General features: G+C 42.5%; 1 protein-coding gene across 3 annotated transcripts in view; it reads right to left on the reverse strand.

Annotated features, from left to right (window-relative positions):
- The window catches only part of MAP3K5 (mitogen-activated protein kinase kinase kinase 5), a 198,441-nt gene extending 180,526 nt beyond the window's left edge, over positions 1-17,915 (reverse strand). For all 3 annotated transcript variants that reach the window (XM_045544441.1, XM_045544439.1, XM_045544438.1), the window contains exon 1: positions 16,524-17,915. In XM_045544441.1, the coding sequence (XP_045400397.1) occupies positions 16,524-16,971 (448 nt within the window). In that variant the 5' untranslated portion in view covers positions 16,972-17,915. The remainder of the gene's footprint in view (positions 1-16,523) is intronic.
- Positions 17,916-19,404: the final 1,489 nt, after the last annotated feature.

A 19,404-nucleotide genomic window follows, 5' to 3' on the forward strand; every position in this document is an offset into this window, starting at 1 on the left:
CCCACAAAGGCCTACTGACCTCATCCCGGTTTCTACGGCATAAATACCGACAGGACCAGGCAACGTGCCTTACCTTGGGAGTAATGTGTGCTGCTTCCAGCAACTGCCTTCTCTTACGAACACATTTCTTTAAATAACACTCCTTATTACATGCCTTCTGTTGTTCACCAGAAATCAGTCAAGTCTCTGTACCTGATACCTACCACCACCTATGCTCCTGAAACTGCTCTGGCTAAAGTGATCAGTGGCTTTCTAATCTCTCAAGTTCATCCAGTTATTCCTCTGCAACATTCAACTTCACTGACCTTCTGACAAGCCCTCTTTGGGTGCTTTCAGAACTCTCTCTCTCCCTTGCCCTCCCTCTCTTCTGAACTATCTTACTGACCACCTCTTTCTCACTAGTCAACGCCTTCCTCTGTCCATCTCTAATTGCTGGTGTTTTCTGAATTCTATCATAGGCCCTCTTTTTATTCTCCTTCCTTATAGGGAGACTCACATATTCCCATGATTTAAAATGCCTGGCACATAACAAGTGCTCAATACATGTTAGTTTTCACCATTATCCTTCAAAACCCAATTCAAATGTCACCTCCTGTCCAAAGTCTTAGCCAACCTCCTCCACCCTCCCTTCTCTCCCAGAAGAATCCTCCATCATTTGCATTCTCAAAGAACTTTATATAAACCTCCAGCATAACCATTAGCACAATATAGTATAGGCTGGTCTCCCACACCAGACTGTGAGCCCCTCAAGGGAAGAGATGATATCACTGAATTGTATTCTACAAGCATCATTAAGTGTCATCTACGGGCCACACACTGATACAGAAGACCTGGAGAATGTCAAGATACACAAAATGTGATCTCTGTCATTAACTCACATTTAAGCAGGAAAAGCAAACATCAAAACCAATAACTAAAACACCAGTTGGGGAAAGTGTGATATTCATGCATTGAATCAATCAATATATATCAGGTGCCCATTATGTGCCAAGCACTCTACTAGCTGCTAGAGATACAGGGTTAATAAGACAGAAAAGGAAAAGAGACATGGAATTATATTTTAATAATCCTTTAAAGTACCTGAAACTGCTCCTTCTTTGCCAGACCTTTCTAACAAAGGATTTCTCATTATCTTGTAACACTGGACTTGACTTTTTCAGTTGTTCCTTCTTAGTCATATCACCTATGATGCAAGACTTATGGAGCAACAACTTTTTTATATCTCCCAAAGAATCAAGTATGCTTTGAATACTGAATCCTTAAAGCAGACCAAAATTTCTTTAACAGCTTACAAAGATTATTTTAAGAGAGAATAGATAGGGGATACAAACATAAGCTGTTGAGCCTAAGAATACTGAGTCATAGAAATGCCCCCTGTATTTCTGGAGACAAGATTTGATTTCAGAAGTCACATAAGGCTTTGCCTTAAAGAAAAAAATGTGTTAGTTCAAAAGCTGCCTCGTCTCAGGAGGGCGTCTCCTTGGTCAGTAATAGCTGCACTTCAAAGAGACAGCTGTAAACTGGGCCTATGGTTCTCACCTGTTTTGAAAGACAATACAGGCCTCTTCCTAGAGCCATGGGTTGCCAGAGCTGTCAAGGACCCCCGGAGATGAGAGCTTATCAGAGAGATATGCTAATGCCCAAGCCGGGCCCAGAAGGAGCCATGTGGTTAAAGTAATTAACACAAAGCACAGCTCATGTTGACTTCTGAAATCATCTCTGTCTCCAAGAACACAATCACCGGGGCCAAGATGTCTCTGTTTTTTGCTAAAGTAATAGCCTTATCACAAAACTCAGAAGTTTGCCCCAAGAAGATTTTACAACTCATTGTTCCCCTAGTTAGAGTTAAAGGATCTGTAGTAGCCTTTTAGAAGACTTTGACCCTAAAGCAAACTGCCTGCTAGTATGTAAATCCCGTTGCCCTGGGCAATGGGAGCCTGTACCTACCCTATATAATACCTCTGTGGATTATCAGTTTTTGGAGATATTTCTGGCGGGAGGAAATATCCCCATCCAGATACCCTCCTTTTATCTATTTTCATAAACCTTTACTTTATAAACTATATCTTTGGCTCTGTGTATTATTATTATTATTTCTGTTTCCTACTATTTTTTTATCCTTTGCGATGACCCCTGCCTGAGAGACCCGATCGGAAGAAAAAACCTCTTTGCTGGGAGCGTAGCTGACTCCCTGCAAACTGGCGTGGTCAACTTAGAGACCTGATCCGAAGAAAGACAAAAAACCTCTTTGCGGGGAGCGTAGCTAACTCCCCGCAATAAACATGTAATAAAAAATTACACAGATCTTAAAGAGAGAAAAAAAATAGAAAGATAAATAGTTCCATGATGATTATTAACTTAAATGAAAAAGATTGCTAAGGTCAAGTTCATAAATAACTATGCAATGTGCTGGATTCAGGGAAAAACTTCCCTGGAGATGACATGTTACATATATATAGTATATATAGTATGGCTCAAGAGTTAGGTAATACTTTCTTCTGTGGCTAAATGGGACAATTGTAACTCTTAAAAAGGTAATTCTCATAGACTAAATATAAAGTCATCAGAAGCTTGTAACCTAGTTGAAGTCTCAAATTAAGCTTTCAGCATATAGACCAGGTAACTGAAAAATAAGAGCAGATTAGGGCTTTGGATTCTCCAATCACAGTGTTTTTCTTCTTTTATGCTCTCAGAAAACCTTCTGCAATTAAATGGGGCTTATCCTCTGGCACAGAACTCTCTTTAGGTAACACGTTCCTTATTCCCCTGACAAATAAACCAAGGGGAACAAACCAAAGAACATGGAGTTGGAAAACAGAAAAATCATGATTGCTTCATATATCTGCCTCTGGAAATTTATTCCAATGAATCTAAGGATATTTTTACAGGAAAACATAAACCTATTAAATAGTTGTGGCTGGGAAAATTAAGGCATGGCAGTACACAAATACCACAGTGCAATTTTGCTTCAAAATTCCCATGCAGTGTCACAACACAGTCGCAGTAGCTTTTGTGTGAACAACTTATTCCCTTCGGGGACCACCTGAAGATGAGATCTGGCCCTTCTTGGGCTACTTCAAATTAGAAATGAACTTGCAACCTGCAAACAGGTCCTGATAAGAAGGTCCAATCCTGGATAATCAAGAGATTATCCACCAAGAAGAATGTTCACTATTTATTTAACAAGATAAAACCTACCGCTCTCATAAAACCTGCACTGAGTAGAGAGTCCTGAGCTCAATGAAGCTTGGAAATTGTGAGGCTGCATTTTTTCCTTACGTATTTATATTTCACCAAGCAGGGAAAATATGTGTCTTAATGTTGCAGGCAAACCAGGGACATACAGCAATATCTTAATTTTAGTTCTAAGTGTTATACGAGATTTGGCCAAAGCAGAAGAGTGTCATTCATATGATATTAAAGTTTAACCTTCTCAAAGATTTCATAAATGAGCACCAAATGAGCCATAGGTGATGGTAGTTATAAATAGAACCAGAATATTCCATGAAGGGTACTTAAGCTCAAACACCTACAAATTCTTCAGCTTGGAGTTGTCTGCCTTTAGCCTGCCCCCTGTTGTCTTAAACACAGTCAGGAACCGATCCAAAGATTCTATCTGAGCTTCTAAAATTTCCCATAAATCCAGGCAAGCAATGTCCTAACCCTGTCATTAATGCACACTGATAATATTTATGCATTAGCAGCTTTTAAACGTTCCTGCAATTTGCCTTCTTAATTAGTATGTCTTTACATCTAACTTATTTCTTCAAAGGAATGTTAAACAATGAACTTTGTAAGTACACTATATTCCTAAGTATGAATTTCTGTCACTTACAGCAACTTGATCAGACATAAGTTAATCAGAATTAACACTGATGACACAAATGTGGCACTCATGTGAATACATGCTGAATGGACTAGTAAACACAAACAAAACAGTCTTACAAATTAAATGTTCATCAAGTCAAAAGCCTAAGTGACTGTGCAAAAATTTCATAATGCTGACAACCCTTAATTTCAGACTTTGGAAACAATGCAGATCTGCAGAACGACATTCTAATAATCACAGCAGGATCAGTTCTTGGGTAACCCACTCATGTGTCATATTTAATGGTTAATGAGTTTTCTACACTACTGATTTTATAAGGAAAGAAGAGTCTGGAAGAGTCTAAAGCGTCTAGGCTAGCATTTCCTTTACAATTTTATTTCAGATTTACCAACTGCCAAGTGTACTTTAAGCACATAAAATACTGGCAGCACTGAGTTGCTTGGCAAGAAAAGCCAAGTCAACTATTCTTGTCTAACTCACGTGCAAGCTACGACTTTGTTCTCTTATTTAGCTAAGTTAAGCCAAGCAACTTGTACCTCAACCCTGCTTTGCAACTAACAATATATGCACACTCTAAGAGATGTGTTAAGTTTTACAGCCAGACTCCCTGCTGCTCTAGATTGTCTACAAATCTTTTCTTACTCTAACTCTATGTGAACAGTAAATACTAGGCCAGTATATCTGGGAAATTGACCAAGAGTTATTTTTCAAAAATTAAAATCCTACTGTCCAGATCTGAAGATCTGAATTTTCATGTGACTCAAAAATAATTAGAAATGTTATGTAAAGTATATATCTAGAAATGTTACTTATAACTTTTGGAGATAATCCAGATTTCTACCTTAGTTATATTCTATGTATATCATCATACAGATATGGTTCTGCATCAGCAGCATCTGATACATGCGCCTTTATTATCTAAATAAAATTTTGTTTGTTTCCTGTTCTCATTCTGGCCCAGGCATTCAGTAACTTGGCGTTTAAGTTGACCATTTTCTGTTAACCAAGGACCACATATTCTAGGCATCATCAACAAGCAAGCAACACAATTTTATTACAGACCCTAGGCTTGAAGAATACTAAATTGAAATTACATTGTTGGCATATTTCAAGTACCTAAACCTACATTTTTTCACAAACTGAAAAGATTAATACAAAACAGTTCAAATTCCACTGCCAGAAAAATTACGTATGTGTGCATATATACATACACACACACACATATATATAAAAGGTTTCAAGTCTCGGGCAATAACCCTCATTGCTTCCATAAGAATCAGTGTAAAAAAATTCTTCTTAATTAAAAAATTATAATACCCCCCTTAGAAGTAAATTTAATAAGATTTTATCAATATTTATAAGAGATATGAAAGGTTTTTAATAAAATCTTGGAATTTAGTTAAATAGTTTTCAGCATTATACTGATTTCATAAAAAAATTAAGTGGGGACCAGGTGCAGTGGCTATAATACCAACACTTTGCAGTGAACTACGAACATAGCGCTATACTCTAGCACCTGGGCCACAGAGCAAGACCCTGTCTCAAAAAAAAAAAATTCCCTTGGATTTTTTACTTATTCACTACATCATCTTGCATGTGGTAGGCTCCCACCAAAATTATTTATTAAATAGTTGGATTCATCCTAGCACTCTGGGAGGCCAAGGCGGGTGGATCGTTTGAGCTCAGGAGTTTGAGACCAGCCTGAGCAAGAGCAAGACCCTGTCTCTACTAAAAATAGAAAGAAATTAGTTGGAGAACTAAAAATATATAGAAAAAATTAGCTGGCCATGGTGGTGCATGCCTGTATTCCCAGCTGCTCGGGAGGCTGAGGCAAGAGGATTGCTTGAGCCCAGGAGTTTGAGGTTGCTGTGAGCTAGGCTGATGCCACGGCACTCTAGCCCGGGCAACAGAGTGAGATTCTGTCTCAAAAATATAAATGAATAAATAAATAGTTGGATTCAACTGGTAGACCATAAGATCATAAAAGGCAAAAATGACACTTTTTTTTTTTTTTTTTTTTTGAGACAGGGTCTTACTCCGTCCCCCAGGCTATAGTGCAATGGTGTCGTCAAAGCTGACTGCAACCTCAAACTCCTGGGCTTGAGTGATCCTCCTGCCCCAGCCTCCTGGGGAGCTGGGACTACAGGCATGTGCCACTATGCCCTGCTAATTTTTCTACTTTTTGTAGAGACAGGGATCTCGCTCTTGCTCAGGCTGGTCTCTAACTCTTGGCCTCCCCAACTGCTAGGATTACAGGTGTGAGCCACTGCACCCAGCCAGAAATTACAGTTTTTTAACTTAATTTCATACACACCTAAGAAAGAAATCTTGCAGATTTTAAATAGTCAACAAATGTCTACTGATGAGATGATGGTATTAATAATAATTTCAATGTTTTCAAATAGGAAATTTATTTCTGGGAGACAGGAGAACATGCTTATAAATCAATAGACTCTCGAATCAGACCATTTTAGGTTCAAAACTTCTCTGTCCTTTAGTAGGCATGTGACACTGGGAAAGTTGATAATGCTTTCGGGAGCTCAGTTTCCCCATATGTAAAATTGATCAGCTTATGCTATCTGCCTCATAAAGCTGTTCTAAAGACTGAATAAGGTCATGTATGTAGAGTGACTGGCATAGCACCGAGCACACAGTAATGCATGTTATCTCTTTATGTATGGCTTGCCTTAAATTATAAGACCAAAGTCATATATTCAACATGTAGAATTTGATACCAGTTTGCCAGCCCTCTAAAATATATTAAGAATCTTTTTCTCTAAAAAATAAGTCTATTTGGAGCAGTCTAGACTACTGATATTCCCATTAGTAACAATGATGTTTTCCTAATATAAGAATGAAGTTTGGTTTCCAGACACAGTAGGCATCACACTGGCATATTCCTGCTTGGTTCTGGCCACGTGATGTATATCTCTTATCATAACTAAAACCTAAGTGACTGACACCCAAATATGCAGTTTGTACATGTTTTCTGACCTAAAACAACCATGATTAGGAATCTTGATTAAAGCAAAGTATTCTAGGACCCTTTCAGAGCAAAAACAGCTTCAGATGTCAGAGTAGCAGAGAAGAGCAAACAGGTCCTCTAAGCTGGGTTGGGTTAAGAGCACTTGGAGAGACAGGCATAGAGCCTGCTTAGAATGACCCACCTTGTGCCAAGAAAAGTTGTTAGAGTTGAAAAAGGTCAAAAGATATCCTTTCAGTGGAGGGCTGGGCTTTGTGTGGCACACCCTCTGGGAATTATCTGATTTTAAAGGGGTGTGCACCTTTGATTGTAATTCCAGTGATTACACCATTTTGCAGTGTCACTGAGATAAATATTAAGTTGTGCAAAACTGATACTAATGCACATATTTCTTGTCCAGAATTACAGATGAATATTGTGTGGCAGAGATAAAATTGATTTCCACCCTACAGAAAAGATGACTCAGACATTTATACTTAGAGAATTGCCTTACATAATATTAGCCGGTTTTACATCTATTAGCAAATTCATTTCAGCTTTCCTGATTGTATGTGTGTGTGTGTGTGTGTGTGTGTGTGTGTGTGTGTGTGTGTAATATCCACTCTTTAAATTCTCCTTTAAACTAGTTTTAATATCTTACTGGTTTTATCATTAAATAATGAGTTAATTAAATATTTGGCATATGTTTATATTTGTAGAGTCATGATTTTAGATTTTTGAAAATTATAGTTTATAAAATTATAATGTAGCACTTCCCATGCAGGAAGCACTTTCCCAGGAAGGGAAATTGATGAGATAGAAAAGCGTCTTTTAGTTTTGTCCAGAAGGATTTATTTCTAACAGAGAGAAAGAGAAATGAAACAAATATATTGATAAGTTTAATGGCTAATATATTCAGACAGTAGGTGCATGAATGTCTGTTACACTATTTTATGTACTTTATGACTGATGTTTCATAACTTAAATTTTTTTTTTTTTTTGAGACAGAGTCTCACTCTGTTGCCCGGGCTAGAGTGAGTGCCGTGGCGTCAGCCTAGCTCACAGCAACCTCAAACTCCTGGGCTTAAGCGATCCTACTGCCTCAGCCTCCCGAGTAGCTGGGACTACAGGCATGCGCCACCATGCCCGGCTAATTTTTTCTATATATATTTTTAGTTGGCCAGATAATTTCTTTCTATTTTTAGTAGAGACGGGGTCTCGCTCTTGCTAAGGCTGGTCTCGAACTCCTGACCTCGAGCGATCCACCCGCCTCGGCCTCCCAGAGTGCTAGGATTACAGGCGTGAGCCACCACGCCCGGCCCATAACTTAAATTTTTAAAAAATTTTTTTTCTAAAAAGAATTAGTCTGGTGGGAAGAAATAAGAAATCTAGGTAGCTCCCCTGACTTCTTCCTTAGTATCAGTTTTTCCCTTAGAAACATGTATATGTTATAAACTTTTATGCTCCTGAAGATCTACACCTTCTGTTTTGTAGTCCTCCAGTGCACTGACTTCAGTAAGAGGCATGTCACAGACAATTAATAGATACTTACAGAATTGCATTATGAGGAATATGCCATCACATTAGGGGAAAGCCAAACAGATTTAGGAGCCAGAACTTAGGGAACCAAGGAAAGGAACAATCCCCAGGCAGTGTTGTAAATCCAGCTCTCGGGGTCATTCTAGAGAAAGGCTTCTTTTGGTCTATCACTTGATGGTTCATCTATCATGCCCAAAAAATAGCCCAAGACTTGCCTGGAGAAAGCCCAATTTAGAAAGCCCAAGCAACTGGCAACCACTATTCAGCTTAGGCTCTGGGCTCCCTTGTTGTATTGACAGAAAAATGTCAAAGTCCACTTTCTGATAATTTTATAACATTACTAGTAAGTCACAAAAATTTGTTAGTAAGAGGGGACCAGAAGTTAAGTGTCACTCCTAAGACCCTTCCTCATAATAATGCTACCATCAAGGACCAAGATGTTAGAACTGATCCTCTTAAATAGCATACCTGCTTTGAAATGTTTTTTACTACAAGGGGAAACTGTGGTATAGCAGAAAAAACACCTGGATTATTTGGAAATCAGAAGACCTGAGCTCAAATCCTATTCAACCACTTGATTTATTCTGGCCTGCTCAGACACCCTTTCCAACTGTAAAATATAGTTAATTACACTGTCATTTCTCTTTCTTTTATGAAGTCATTAAGATGATCAAAAAAGGAGGACTCCAGAGCATGGAACAACTGAGACACTGATAGTACCATTCTCACCTGGCCATGTAAAGTCACCTAAGCCCCAGTGGGATCAAATCATAAATTGGGAAATATCTAGCTGGAGGCAAAAGCTGTGGCCCTGGGCAGCAGGAATAGCACTCCTGGTCCTGGCTGCCCCAGCTCTAAGCTGCTGTTTGTCACAATAAACATATTAGAAAACCAGAATGTGACATTAAAATGGCATTTAACATGTGATAGCCTTGGATGACTTTTTAAAAATAAGAAATACGGGTAATCAAAATTTTAACAGAAGAATAATTCTCTGGCTTAGACAAATACTTGGTTTTCTATGGTTTAAGGCCAGTGGAGAGATGACCTGATGCTCACTGATAATCACAAGAGCACCTCTCCTCCCATGTTTCTCTTAAGAGTTCACAGGTATAAAAGGGGCTAAAACCATTGAAAAGTACTGATATAACTAGTTACAACCATTTTTAGAGACTTCCTGTACAAAGGAATATAACTTCCTTCCTGGTATGAATCATATACCAAAGCCAATTGCTTTCCTCTTTGTTGACGAACTACTATAACAGAAAGGTCTACTTGTAACGGAATGTTTACTGTTACCCTGCACAACTTATACAGCGTAAGTTACACAGTTCTTCTCTGCTATGATTTTATTAAATAGGAGATGCTCTTAACATTTAAATTTTCTCTCCTCCCTCTTGTGTCCCCTAAGAAAATTACCATAATATAGCTTGGGTTATGTGTCTTTTCATTTTTATATTTTCTTTTGAAAAAAAAAACACTACAAAATAAAAAACCCACATAAGACGTTAAGTACTCACTTATTTAAATTTTTGGAACAGTTAGACAAGACCTTGAAAACCAGCCTTGTCTCATATCCTTCCTCCTTTCCCACTAATCTGGCACATATTTTGATTGGCTTCTCTAGTCAACATCTCCAACCACAGACAAAAGCTAATACATTAAAACAACTAAAGAAACCAATGTATTAGAGTCACCAATGGATTTTTAAATAATTTACCATTTTTTCTTTTTTTCTTTTATACCACTAATAAAATTTTGCAAGTTTAATTTTTTACCCCTGAAAATAAGGATATTTTTTTCTTAAATGTAGCCAATTTCCCCACCTACCTATAAACTAATCACAGGAAGATGAGCCTATCTTCAAGATACAACTTTTCCAAAGCTGTGGCTTCCGTTTCTTCCTGATATCCACATAGCTGTGGGTTCCTGCAACACTGCCCACCCTCACCATATTTCCCACATTCCAACTCTCATCTTGCCCCAGACAAAGTGGAGGAAGTGCTGGCATGTTCTACAGCCACGGTGAGGGCCCCATGGGTGATGGAAAGGGGAGCATTTGATAAAATGCCCTCGAATGGCCTTCTGAGAGTGGCCATGATTTCACAGCGCACTATCAGCCCTGAGTCACTGGCCAACAATGCATTTTCCTATGCTTCTCTACTTTCCTGGTGTGGGGTGGTATTCGAATGGACCACTTGGGGGAACTCCTCGAAAGTAGACACAGTTGGTACCTCGTGCTGGAGAGACTTGCACATGCACTGGGCTTCGTGCTTGTCAATCTCCCACTGCTCCACAAAGAAACTGTGAACCAATTCTAGCCTGCAAACCAGAAACAGGAACTGAATGGGCCTCTAACCAGGTCTCTGAAACAAGAAGCAGGGGACAGTTCCTGTAAGTTACCAGAGGGGAACTGACCTATGGCAGAGAACTCCCAGAAGGCTGGAACCAGCCACAGCCACTGTTGAGACAGGCCAGTGTTATGCACTTGCAAATAGGTTTGCCCTAGAAATGGAACCAACTCAAACTACCAACTATTGAATGTCTCAAGCAGACCAAAGGTGACCAAGTTGAGGAAAGAAACCAGGATCTCGGGACACTGCAAAGCAAGGTCATGACAATCTGCATTTGATTATTTGGAGTAAGAAATGGGTACTCTAAAAACCAATCTATTTTGTGTTTTGAAGTTTTCTTTAGTTTTGCTTTTTTCAGATTTTCTAGTAGAGCTCTTTTTGAAAAATTATAATTTTGCCTCAATTGACCCATTATCTGAGAAAGCAAGAGGAAGCGCAGTATTCTGGGTCTGTGTGGGGTAGGCAGCAGCTGCCACAATGGCGTGCCAGGAAAAGTGAAAAGCTCAGAAACCACGCATGGGATATCACCGGGATCTTTTTTAAATTCTTTTCTAACCAGAGTTTTTTCCTTATGAGCTTATCTATGTTTGCTCTTTTGATAATTTTACTAAGGCGTATTTCTCAGGTCAAGAAGCAGTGACCGAAAGCTGGGAAGGAGCAGCAAAGCGACTCAGATCAGAAGTTCTCAAACAACTCTGCTGATGGGCATGAGGAAGTTTTCACTCATCCGTGGTGAAATGGGAAAAATGCATAATAAATAATGAGTTTTTCCACACATTCACTACATACAAAGAGCTCCCCTTCTTTCTAAGGTTATGTACCCTCCTAATTCTTTTAACATAAAAATGTCTTTCTTTTTTAAGAAATCATGGCAATAGGTGGCTAGTTGTTGAGTTTTCTCTTTCCCTATTTACAATATCCTTACGTGGAACAATTACAGTGTTGGCAAATATACATTGGTCCTCTGATTTTTCTTTTTAACCAGTCATGGGAACCACTATTTGGGAAATACAGACTTTACCCTCTCCCTCAAAGTACACAGGACAAGATACTTTGAAAGTATATTGAAAGTGGAAATGCAGAAGTGGGCCAGAAAACTTCCAAGAACCGCTCAGTCTGGGATAGATGGGGTACATGGTTATGTTCGTTTTGTTTTGTTTATACCAAGTAAGATTGGCAATCCTAAGGAGCTTTGCTGAAAGAAAGTGGCATCAAAGCCCAGAGAGGTCAGACACATCTCGAGCAAAATGGCATAAATGGGCAACTTTTGTCACCACTCAAGTAAAGTGGGAACATGATATGGATGCAAATAGAAAAGCTAGTTCTTAAAATTTCAACCTGCAAGTGCTTCCTTCCTGTTACCCACTGCTGCTGGGGTGAAAAGCTGAGTAAGAGACTGCAGTCTGCAGTGAGCCAGGCTGAGAGAAAGGCCCAGGCGGATGTGAGGGCTGGTATCAGGGAAAGGGGAAGCAGGCAGCTAACCCAATCCTGTGCCCACCGAGAGGGAGGTGGCCTTGAGCGCAGCAGTGTCCCCGGCTCTTACATCAGCACAAAGTAGGAGGGGAAGAAGACTGAAGAGGTGAAAGTGTTCCTGGATCCTCACACAGAATCTTTCCCCCTGCAGCCACAGACCTACCTTCCCTTTGTCCTTCCCCCAACCCCAACCAATCCAAGTTGATGCTCCCCCTGTATCTGCCAAGAGACTACCAAAAGCTAGATCAAAGGAAAAGTCACAGAGAAAGTCTCACTTTTAGGTTTCAGAAGCATAATTTTCCTGAATGTTTAAAATGTCGAGTGGGTTCCAAACACTGAGATATTATAACAAGGCTCATCTAACCACCATCTGTAATACTGTTTCTAAGAAAAGGTATGCTCCTGTTTCCAAGTAGGAACCTTAAATCATTTAACCTGAATGAACAAATATAATCTCTTTACAGTTCAGCATTTCTATAAGCAAAACAAGAGATTAACAGAATTGATGTTCATTTAAAAAATTTTTTTAATCCTAGCACTTTGGGAGGCCAAGGTGGGAGGATTGCTTGAGGCCAGGAGTTCAAGACCAGCCTGAGAAAAAGCGAGACCCCCATCCCTATAAAAAGTAGAAAAATTAGCTGGGCATGGGGGCATGTGCCTGTAGTACCAGCTGTTCAGGAGGCTGAGGAAGGAGGATGGCTTGAGCCCAGGAGTTTGAGCTATGATGACAACACTGTGCTCTAGCCCAGGCAACAAACGAGACTCTATCTCAAAAAATAATTTTTTTGAAGACCTTGCTGCCAGTTGAGATTTGTCCAACCTTTTATCACTGACATCCCTCAGCTTTTATAGAATTTTATTAGCTACGATGCAGAGGGCTGGGAAGGGGTGTTGTTACTTTGGCATTTGTCATCTCTGAGTGATATAGTCTCATATACATAAATCAGATGAATTTTCGTAGAAGCATTAATAGAGCATTAGTTTCACCTCAGAAAGGGAATGAAAGAAAGAATGACAAGTGTAGTCAAAGAGCAAACTAGAATATAGTTATAATAAATAGTAATCAAATCAGGAAAATCAGTGAAAACCTATTCTTTAAAAAAAAAAACACCAATACACAAAGATAGGAAAAGTTTGTAAAAATGTCACCAAACTTTTTAAGTCCTTAATCATTCCATTAAGTTGAGCTATTTGAACACCATTGTTTCCCATTTAAATGCTGAGGCCTTTGTTAGGCCATCCTTGCTTACCCTTCCATCTCAGTTCAGGTGGTTTGACTCTAGAAGCTGTTTCCTGGAGCCCCAGACGTTCAGCATGACCCTTCACAGAGGCCCTGCTACAGCCAAGGCATTCTGAGCTCTTCAGGGATGGGGATATGATCTATACAAGCAGTTCACTAATCTCTATGGACTAAAATGATTCATTTATATTAATAATGTTATAATTTTAAAGTACAGAATTTGAGAGCCACAGGGAATCTCAGATACCAATTACACCAACCCTCCACTCTTTTCTGAGATTTTCAGTGACTCATTCCAAATTAGAGAGGAACCAGGACCAGAATCCAGACCTTGAAATTCCTGTCCTGATGTTCTGCCCCAGCACACCATGCCACCTTGTCTTTACAAATTCACAGGACTAAATGAGGGAATCTTAGAAATTCTGTTGAATTCCCCTTCCACTTTTACCCCTGGTCAATTTTACAGGTGAAGAAACACCATTGGAGAAGATGAAGGACCTGTCTTACAATTACATGGTCCGTTCTCAGCACACCTGGGATGAAAACTGAGATCTGACTTGAGGGATAGTGTTCTTCCCACCATCTCATAAGGATTCAACTTTCAAGTGCAGGTAGTCAGTGTACAGAAAAGGTCAGCACGGCCCCCGGGCCAAATCCTGTGGGCCACCTGTTTTTGCACAGCTGTCAAGCTAAGAATGTTTTTTACATTTTAAAATAGTTGGAAAAAAAGAATAACAGTTTGTGAATTACATGAAATTCAAATTTCAATGTCCATTAGTAAAGTTTTGTTGGAACATAGCCATGACCATTTGTTTACATATTGTTTATGGCTACTCTGAGTAACAACAGCTGAGTAGTTGTGATAGAGACCTCATGAACTGCAAAGTCTAAAGTATCTACTCTCTGGACCTTTACAGAAGAAGTTTTCCAACCCCTGGTATACCAAGCGCAAACCCTCTCTTAGAAGTCATAAGAAAGTAAGTTCTACTACCATCAAACCTGCTGCCCTTAGTTTAGAAAAACAAAGGGGTTTGGAGGAAACTGATCTACTACCTTCATTCTGTCACATCTGCACTCATCCTCAGGACTGACATCACTCAGATGGGCAGGGGTTAAACTGAGGCCTGCCTAGGCCTGTGTTGACCACTTACTACCTATGAATCCTAGGGCCACTTCGGGATCCCTTGGTTTTTTCACCTAAGAAGGTAGTAAGGCTTGTTTAGAGGATTAAATGAGATACACTTCAAATGCCAGCACCTTCCAATTTTTCTCTCCCTTTCCCAGAGATAATACTTGGAGAGTAACAGAAAGTTATTGTTAGCCTTTGCTAACAGAAAGGCTTGTTAGGGAAGTTTCTTTCAAATTAGCTTAGAGTTTAAGATTTTTTTACAGAACCCTAGAAAAAAATGTCCAATCTATCAGTGCAATAAAAATAGGCTCAAGTGTTTAGTAGGGTATTTTCCTCTCGTATCTTTCAGTTCTTTGAAGCTTCTTGCCAATTATAATCCAGAAATAAGCGTGCTATAATTTTTAGAAAAGTGATGTTTATGTAATTTTTATAGCAAGCCACCCAAAGACCCAAGCTATAATATATTACACTCATGCTCAGTTATGAAGACCAAAACTATAAAAAAAAAAATACCAGAACCAGAAAGTCCTAGTTTATTTAGTCTGGCTTCCTTAACATGAAGTTCTTGTTCTTAGAACATTCAGCTTCGGCTGAATTCCAAAACTGACATAAGCCTACTTCAGGTGTTTTGAAGAGGCTCAAGAGAATCAGAACTGAAAACAAGGTTGGAATATAAAATCTTTTATGTGATCACAAATGCAAGAACCTTATTGTTTTGAAACCATTAAACCAAGTTTTTCAACCACAATTATAAAAAATAAGTATGTACACTTTGGGAAGCCTAGGCAGGAGGATTGCTTGAGGCCAAGAGTTCAAGACCAGCCTGGGCGATGTCGTGAGACCCCCCCCCATCTCTGCAAAAAATGTTTTTAAAAAAATTAGCCAGGTGCAATGGTGCATGCCTTGAGTCCCAGCTACTGGGGAGGCTAAACCAGGAGGATGGCTTGAGCCCACGAGTTTGAAGTTGCAGGGAGCTGTGATCGCACCACTGCACTCTAGCCCCAATGATAGAGTTAGACCCTGTCTCTAAAAAATAAAAATTTAAAAATCTAAACATGTATATATGCTCAACATTGGGTGTGCAGAGTGATAAAAGTTAATTTCAATAACATGTTATTATTCCTAACATTTGCTAACAGATAGCTAATTGCTCCGGTTACTAGAACTGCATAACACTTTCTGAAATCTGGGATAGGCTGAAAAAAATACGTTTTTTTCATGGATTATGGTAGCAATCATTTTAATGGCCAAACTAATCTTAGTTATTAAGATAGCATATCGGCATTTTAAACAATGTTAAGTTCCCGCCCACCGTGGTATATGGGGTAATAAAAAAACAGACCCCGGTTCTTTCACCAAAATCCTTACAAAGATATCACACAAGTTTAGCCTAAGTTACGATGTCGGTACTTGTGGAAGCACCGTAATTAGTTGAACGTTCAAATTGGTAAGAGGTGGGGAATTCAAGCCACTAAAACTTGTTAGAGGTAAAATGAATTGGGGAGATCATGACATGACGTGCAAATTCACATAGATACACTCCGAGAGCAGCTGGCTGCGTGGCGTAAGTCATCGTTTCTGTACTCCCAAAACTACGCAGAGAAGAGGAGAACGCCATCTAACATGGTCACAGATACATGAAGAAGGAAAACGGGCCAAACATAAGAGAAGCGAAAGCGAGACACTGAATGGGAAAGGGCTGACTGGGGCAAATACCTCACGGTGCTAGAAAGAAAACAGGTCTTCAGGTCGACCACATGGAGCGCAGGGCTCCAGCGCCCGGCGGTGGGTGGGCCAGAGGGGGCTCTCGCACACGCACTCACTCTCCCCCAGGAGCGGCGAGCGCCAGGAGCAGTCACGCAGCGTCGCTCGCTGCCCCCAAAGTGCGGCAAGAAGTAAATGCTTCCCGCCCAGAAAAAACAAAATTTCCCCCCGAAGACGGCCGGGAAAAACGTGGTCCCCGGCAGCGCAGGATGGGGAAAGGGTTACTCACTCACCTGCATTGTAAAAACGGTCCAGCACGGTGGTTTCTCCAAAGTCCAGTTTACCAAAATGCAGGGTCTCCAGGGTGGCGCCCACCGCCTCGCACGCCTCCCGCAGGCTCTGCAGGGCCTCACTCTCGGCCACCACCAGCTGCCCCTGGCTCGCTTCGTTGATCACATATGCCACCGTGGTCCGTCGGCTGCCTCCGCCACCAGAGTTGCCCCGGCACCGGGTGGCACTGCTCCCGGAGGTGGCAGCGGGACACCCGGTGCCAGGGGCGGCGGCGCTCTCCACGTCCCAGAAGCTGCCCGGTGGTGGCGGCGGTAGCTGGCTCTCCTCGCCCTCGGCCACCGCCGCCACTCCTCCCCTCCTGCAGATGCTGCCCTCGGGGATGGTGCAGAAACCCGAGGGGCCGAAGGGTGGCACGGAGAAAGTGATGCCCTCGCCAGCCTCCGCGCTCATCTCTCCCGCCCGAGCTGCAGCGGCGGCGGGGTCCCCCGCCCAGCCGCACCGTCTGGCCAGCCACAGCTCGGGGCTGCTCCGCGCCCGCCGGGCTAAGCAGCTGCCATCGCGCGCCGCGCCTTCGCCACCGCGCCGCCGCCTCCTCTCCGGCGCCCTCTCCCCCGTGGGCACGCCGCTGCCCGGCGGCGGCTCGCCCCTCCTCGGCGCCTCCGTGGCCGCGCCGCACGCCCGCCGCAGGGTTTAGAGTACAAGGGGTGGGGAAGCCGGGTGAGCGGGAAGGGAGAGCGCTTCCTTTTCTTGGCTGGCGGACAAGTCGGGTCACAAACCTGCGTCGCGGTGCAGCTCAAGGGCGCCGCGCTCGGGGAGCCGTGCGCCCTCGCCACCTGCAGCGCGACGCGGCTCCTTCCGTCCCGCGTGCCCTGGGAGGGGCCAGCAAGGGTGCCCCCTGGGTGGGGAGCTACCTGGCGCGCACCTTACGGGCGGGCGGGCTCCTCGGGCTGCGTCCCGGAACAGCGGCAGCTGCAGCCAAAAAGACCCGCCTCCCTCATGGGCGGCAGCTCCCCTTCATCGGCTGTATTTCCTCCTACTCGCCTGGCCTCGTTTCTCTTTCGATCGCCGAGGCCGCTTCGTCCCAGCCCCAGCCTCGCCGCGGGAGTCTCGCCGCTCCTTGCAGCCGCCCGCCCTCTCCGCCACCGGCTTCTGGCCACCCACTCGTGGCGGCACCGAGAGTCTGGGCCCGCCGCGGGGGAGGGCGCTGCTGAGAAGCTCGAGACGGGACGGAACCGGCCGCACCGCGCGGCCGCCGGACCTCAGCCCTTCCCTGAGTGCTGCGCGTGGCCAAGTGTCCCCGCCGGCTCTCACTCGGCCCCCATCTAAGAAGACCTAGAGTTGACAAAAGCCCGGAGCGCACGCGACTACAGGATGGCGCAAAAAAGTCTCTCCGGCGAATACCGGTCTTCGGAGTCAGCCCCCGAGGCATTGCCAATGTTCTCCGCGGCTACGGCGCCCCCTTCCGGCCCCTCCCGGGCTCGCCCGGCAGCGTGGACAAAGGACCGCGCGCGGCGCGGGAAGGACCGGGGCAGCCCCGGGAGGCCCGCGTTGCGCAAGGCGGGAGGGTTTCAACTAGCGCCCAGGAGCCAGGGCCTAAACTGGAGGGCGGTTGATTAATGACAGTGGTGCTCCAGAAGTGGCAGTCTAAATTTATCAAGTCGTCCCCTGGTATTTTAAAACACCATTTTAAAATTTGAAAATTTCCAATGGCATGTCTTATCATTAATGATAATTGATTAGCTCCCACTGCTGAACGATTTAGCATTCTCATTTAGGACTTTAAAATTTCCTCCACACGTGCCATATACTTAAGATAGAAGACTGGGTCTATACCCAGCTCTGCAAGTTATCATCAGCAAGATGAAAGAAGGAAATTAAGTGACTTTTCTATTTTAAAAATTGCACCACGAGGGAGGGGAGGAAATGGGTGAATTGCTCAAGAGCAATCAAAAAGTACCCGTTTATTGGGGGAGCAAAAAAGATGTTTGAGTTCCCAGAGAACTTCTCCAGAAGGCTGTAATTGTTAGGAAAGCCAGTGCACGTTGCATGAAATAAAGTAACAGGGTTTGGACTTCCCATCTCCAGGAATGAGATTAATGCGTCCTATGAAAAAAGCAGAAGAAAAAAGTGAATTACATTTCACTCCCGGGGACGAAAAAAAGGAAGGTAAAACAATTGAGTAATAAAGACTTAAAGGAAGGAAGGAAATAGTCGTGAGGAAAAACACCTAGCAGCTGCACAGTTGTATCTTTCGTTTGTTTTTGTTTTTGAGACAGAGTCTTACTCTGTTGCCAGGGCTAGAGTGCCCTGGCGTCAGCCTAGCTCACAGCAACCTCAAACTCCTAGGCTCAAGCAATCCTCCTGCCTCAGCCTCCCGAGTAGCTAGGACTACAGGCATATGCCACCATGCCCGGCTCACTTTTTCTATATATTTTCAGTTTTCCGGTTAATTTCTTTCTATTTTTTAGTAGAGACGGGGGTCTCGCTCTTGCTCAGGCTGGTCTCGAACTCCTGACCTCGAGGGATCCTCCCGCCTTAGCCTCCCAGAGTGCTGGGATTACAGGCGTGAGCCACCGCGCCCGGGCTGCACAATTGTGTCTTCAATGAAGCACAGTGACATTAGATTTTTCTAAAGGCATGTAAAATAACAGAAGTAAAATTTATACTGAGGAAACTACACACTTCATGTGTACTGTAATCTGTGTAACCCACATCAGCTTTTGGGATTGATATCCATAGTAAAGTAGGTGTTTCGTCAATCAGTGACAATACTGAAACAAAATGTTGGTGGGCTACTAGTAGATATATGCATTTTAATATTTTCAAGAGCTTGTAAAACCTCCAAACCTATGTAGGAGTAGATAATCCTCCACCCCATCCTGG

Source organism: Lemur catta, chromosome 2 (assembly GCF_020740605.2).
Source record: "Lemur catta isolate mLemCat1 chromosome 2, mLemCat1.pri, whole genome shotgun sequence".
Taxonomy (NCBI): Eukaryota; Metazoa; Chordata; class Mammalia; order Primates; family Lemuridae; genus Lemur; species Lemur catta.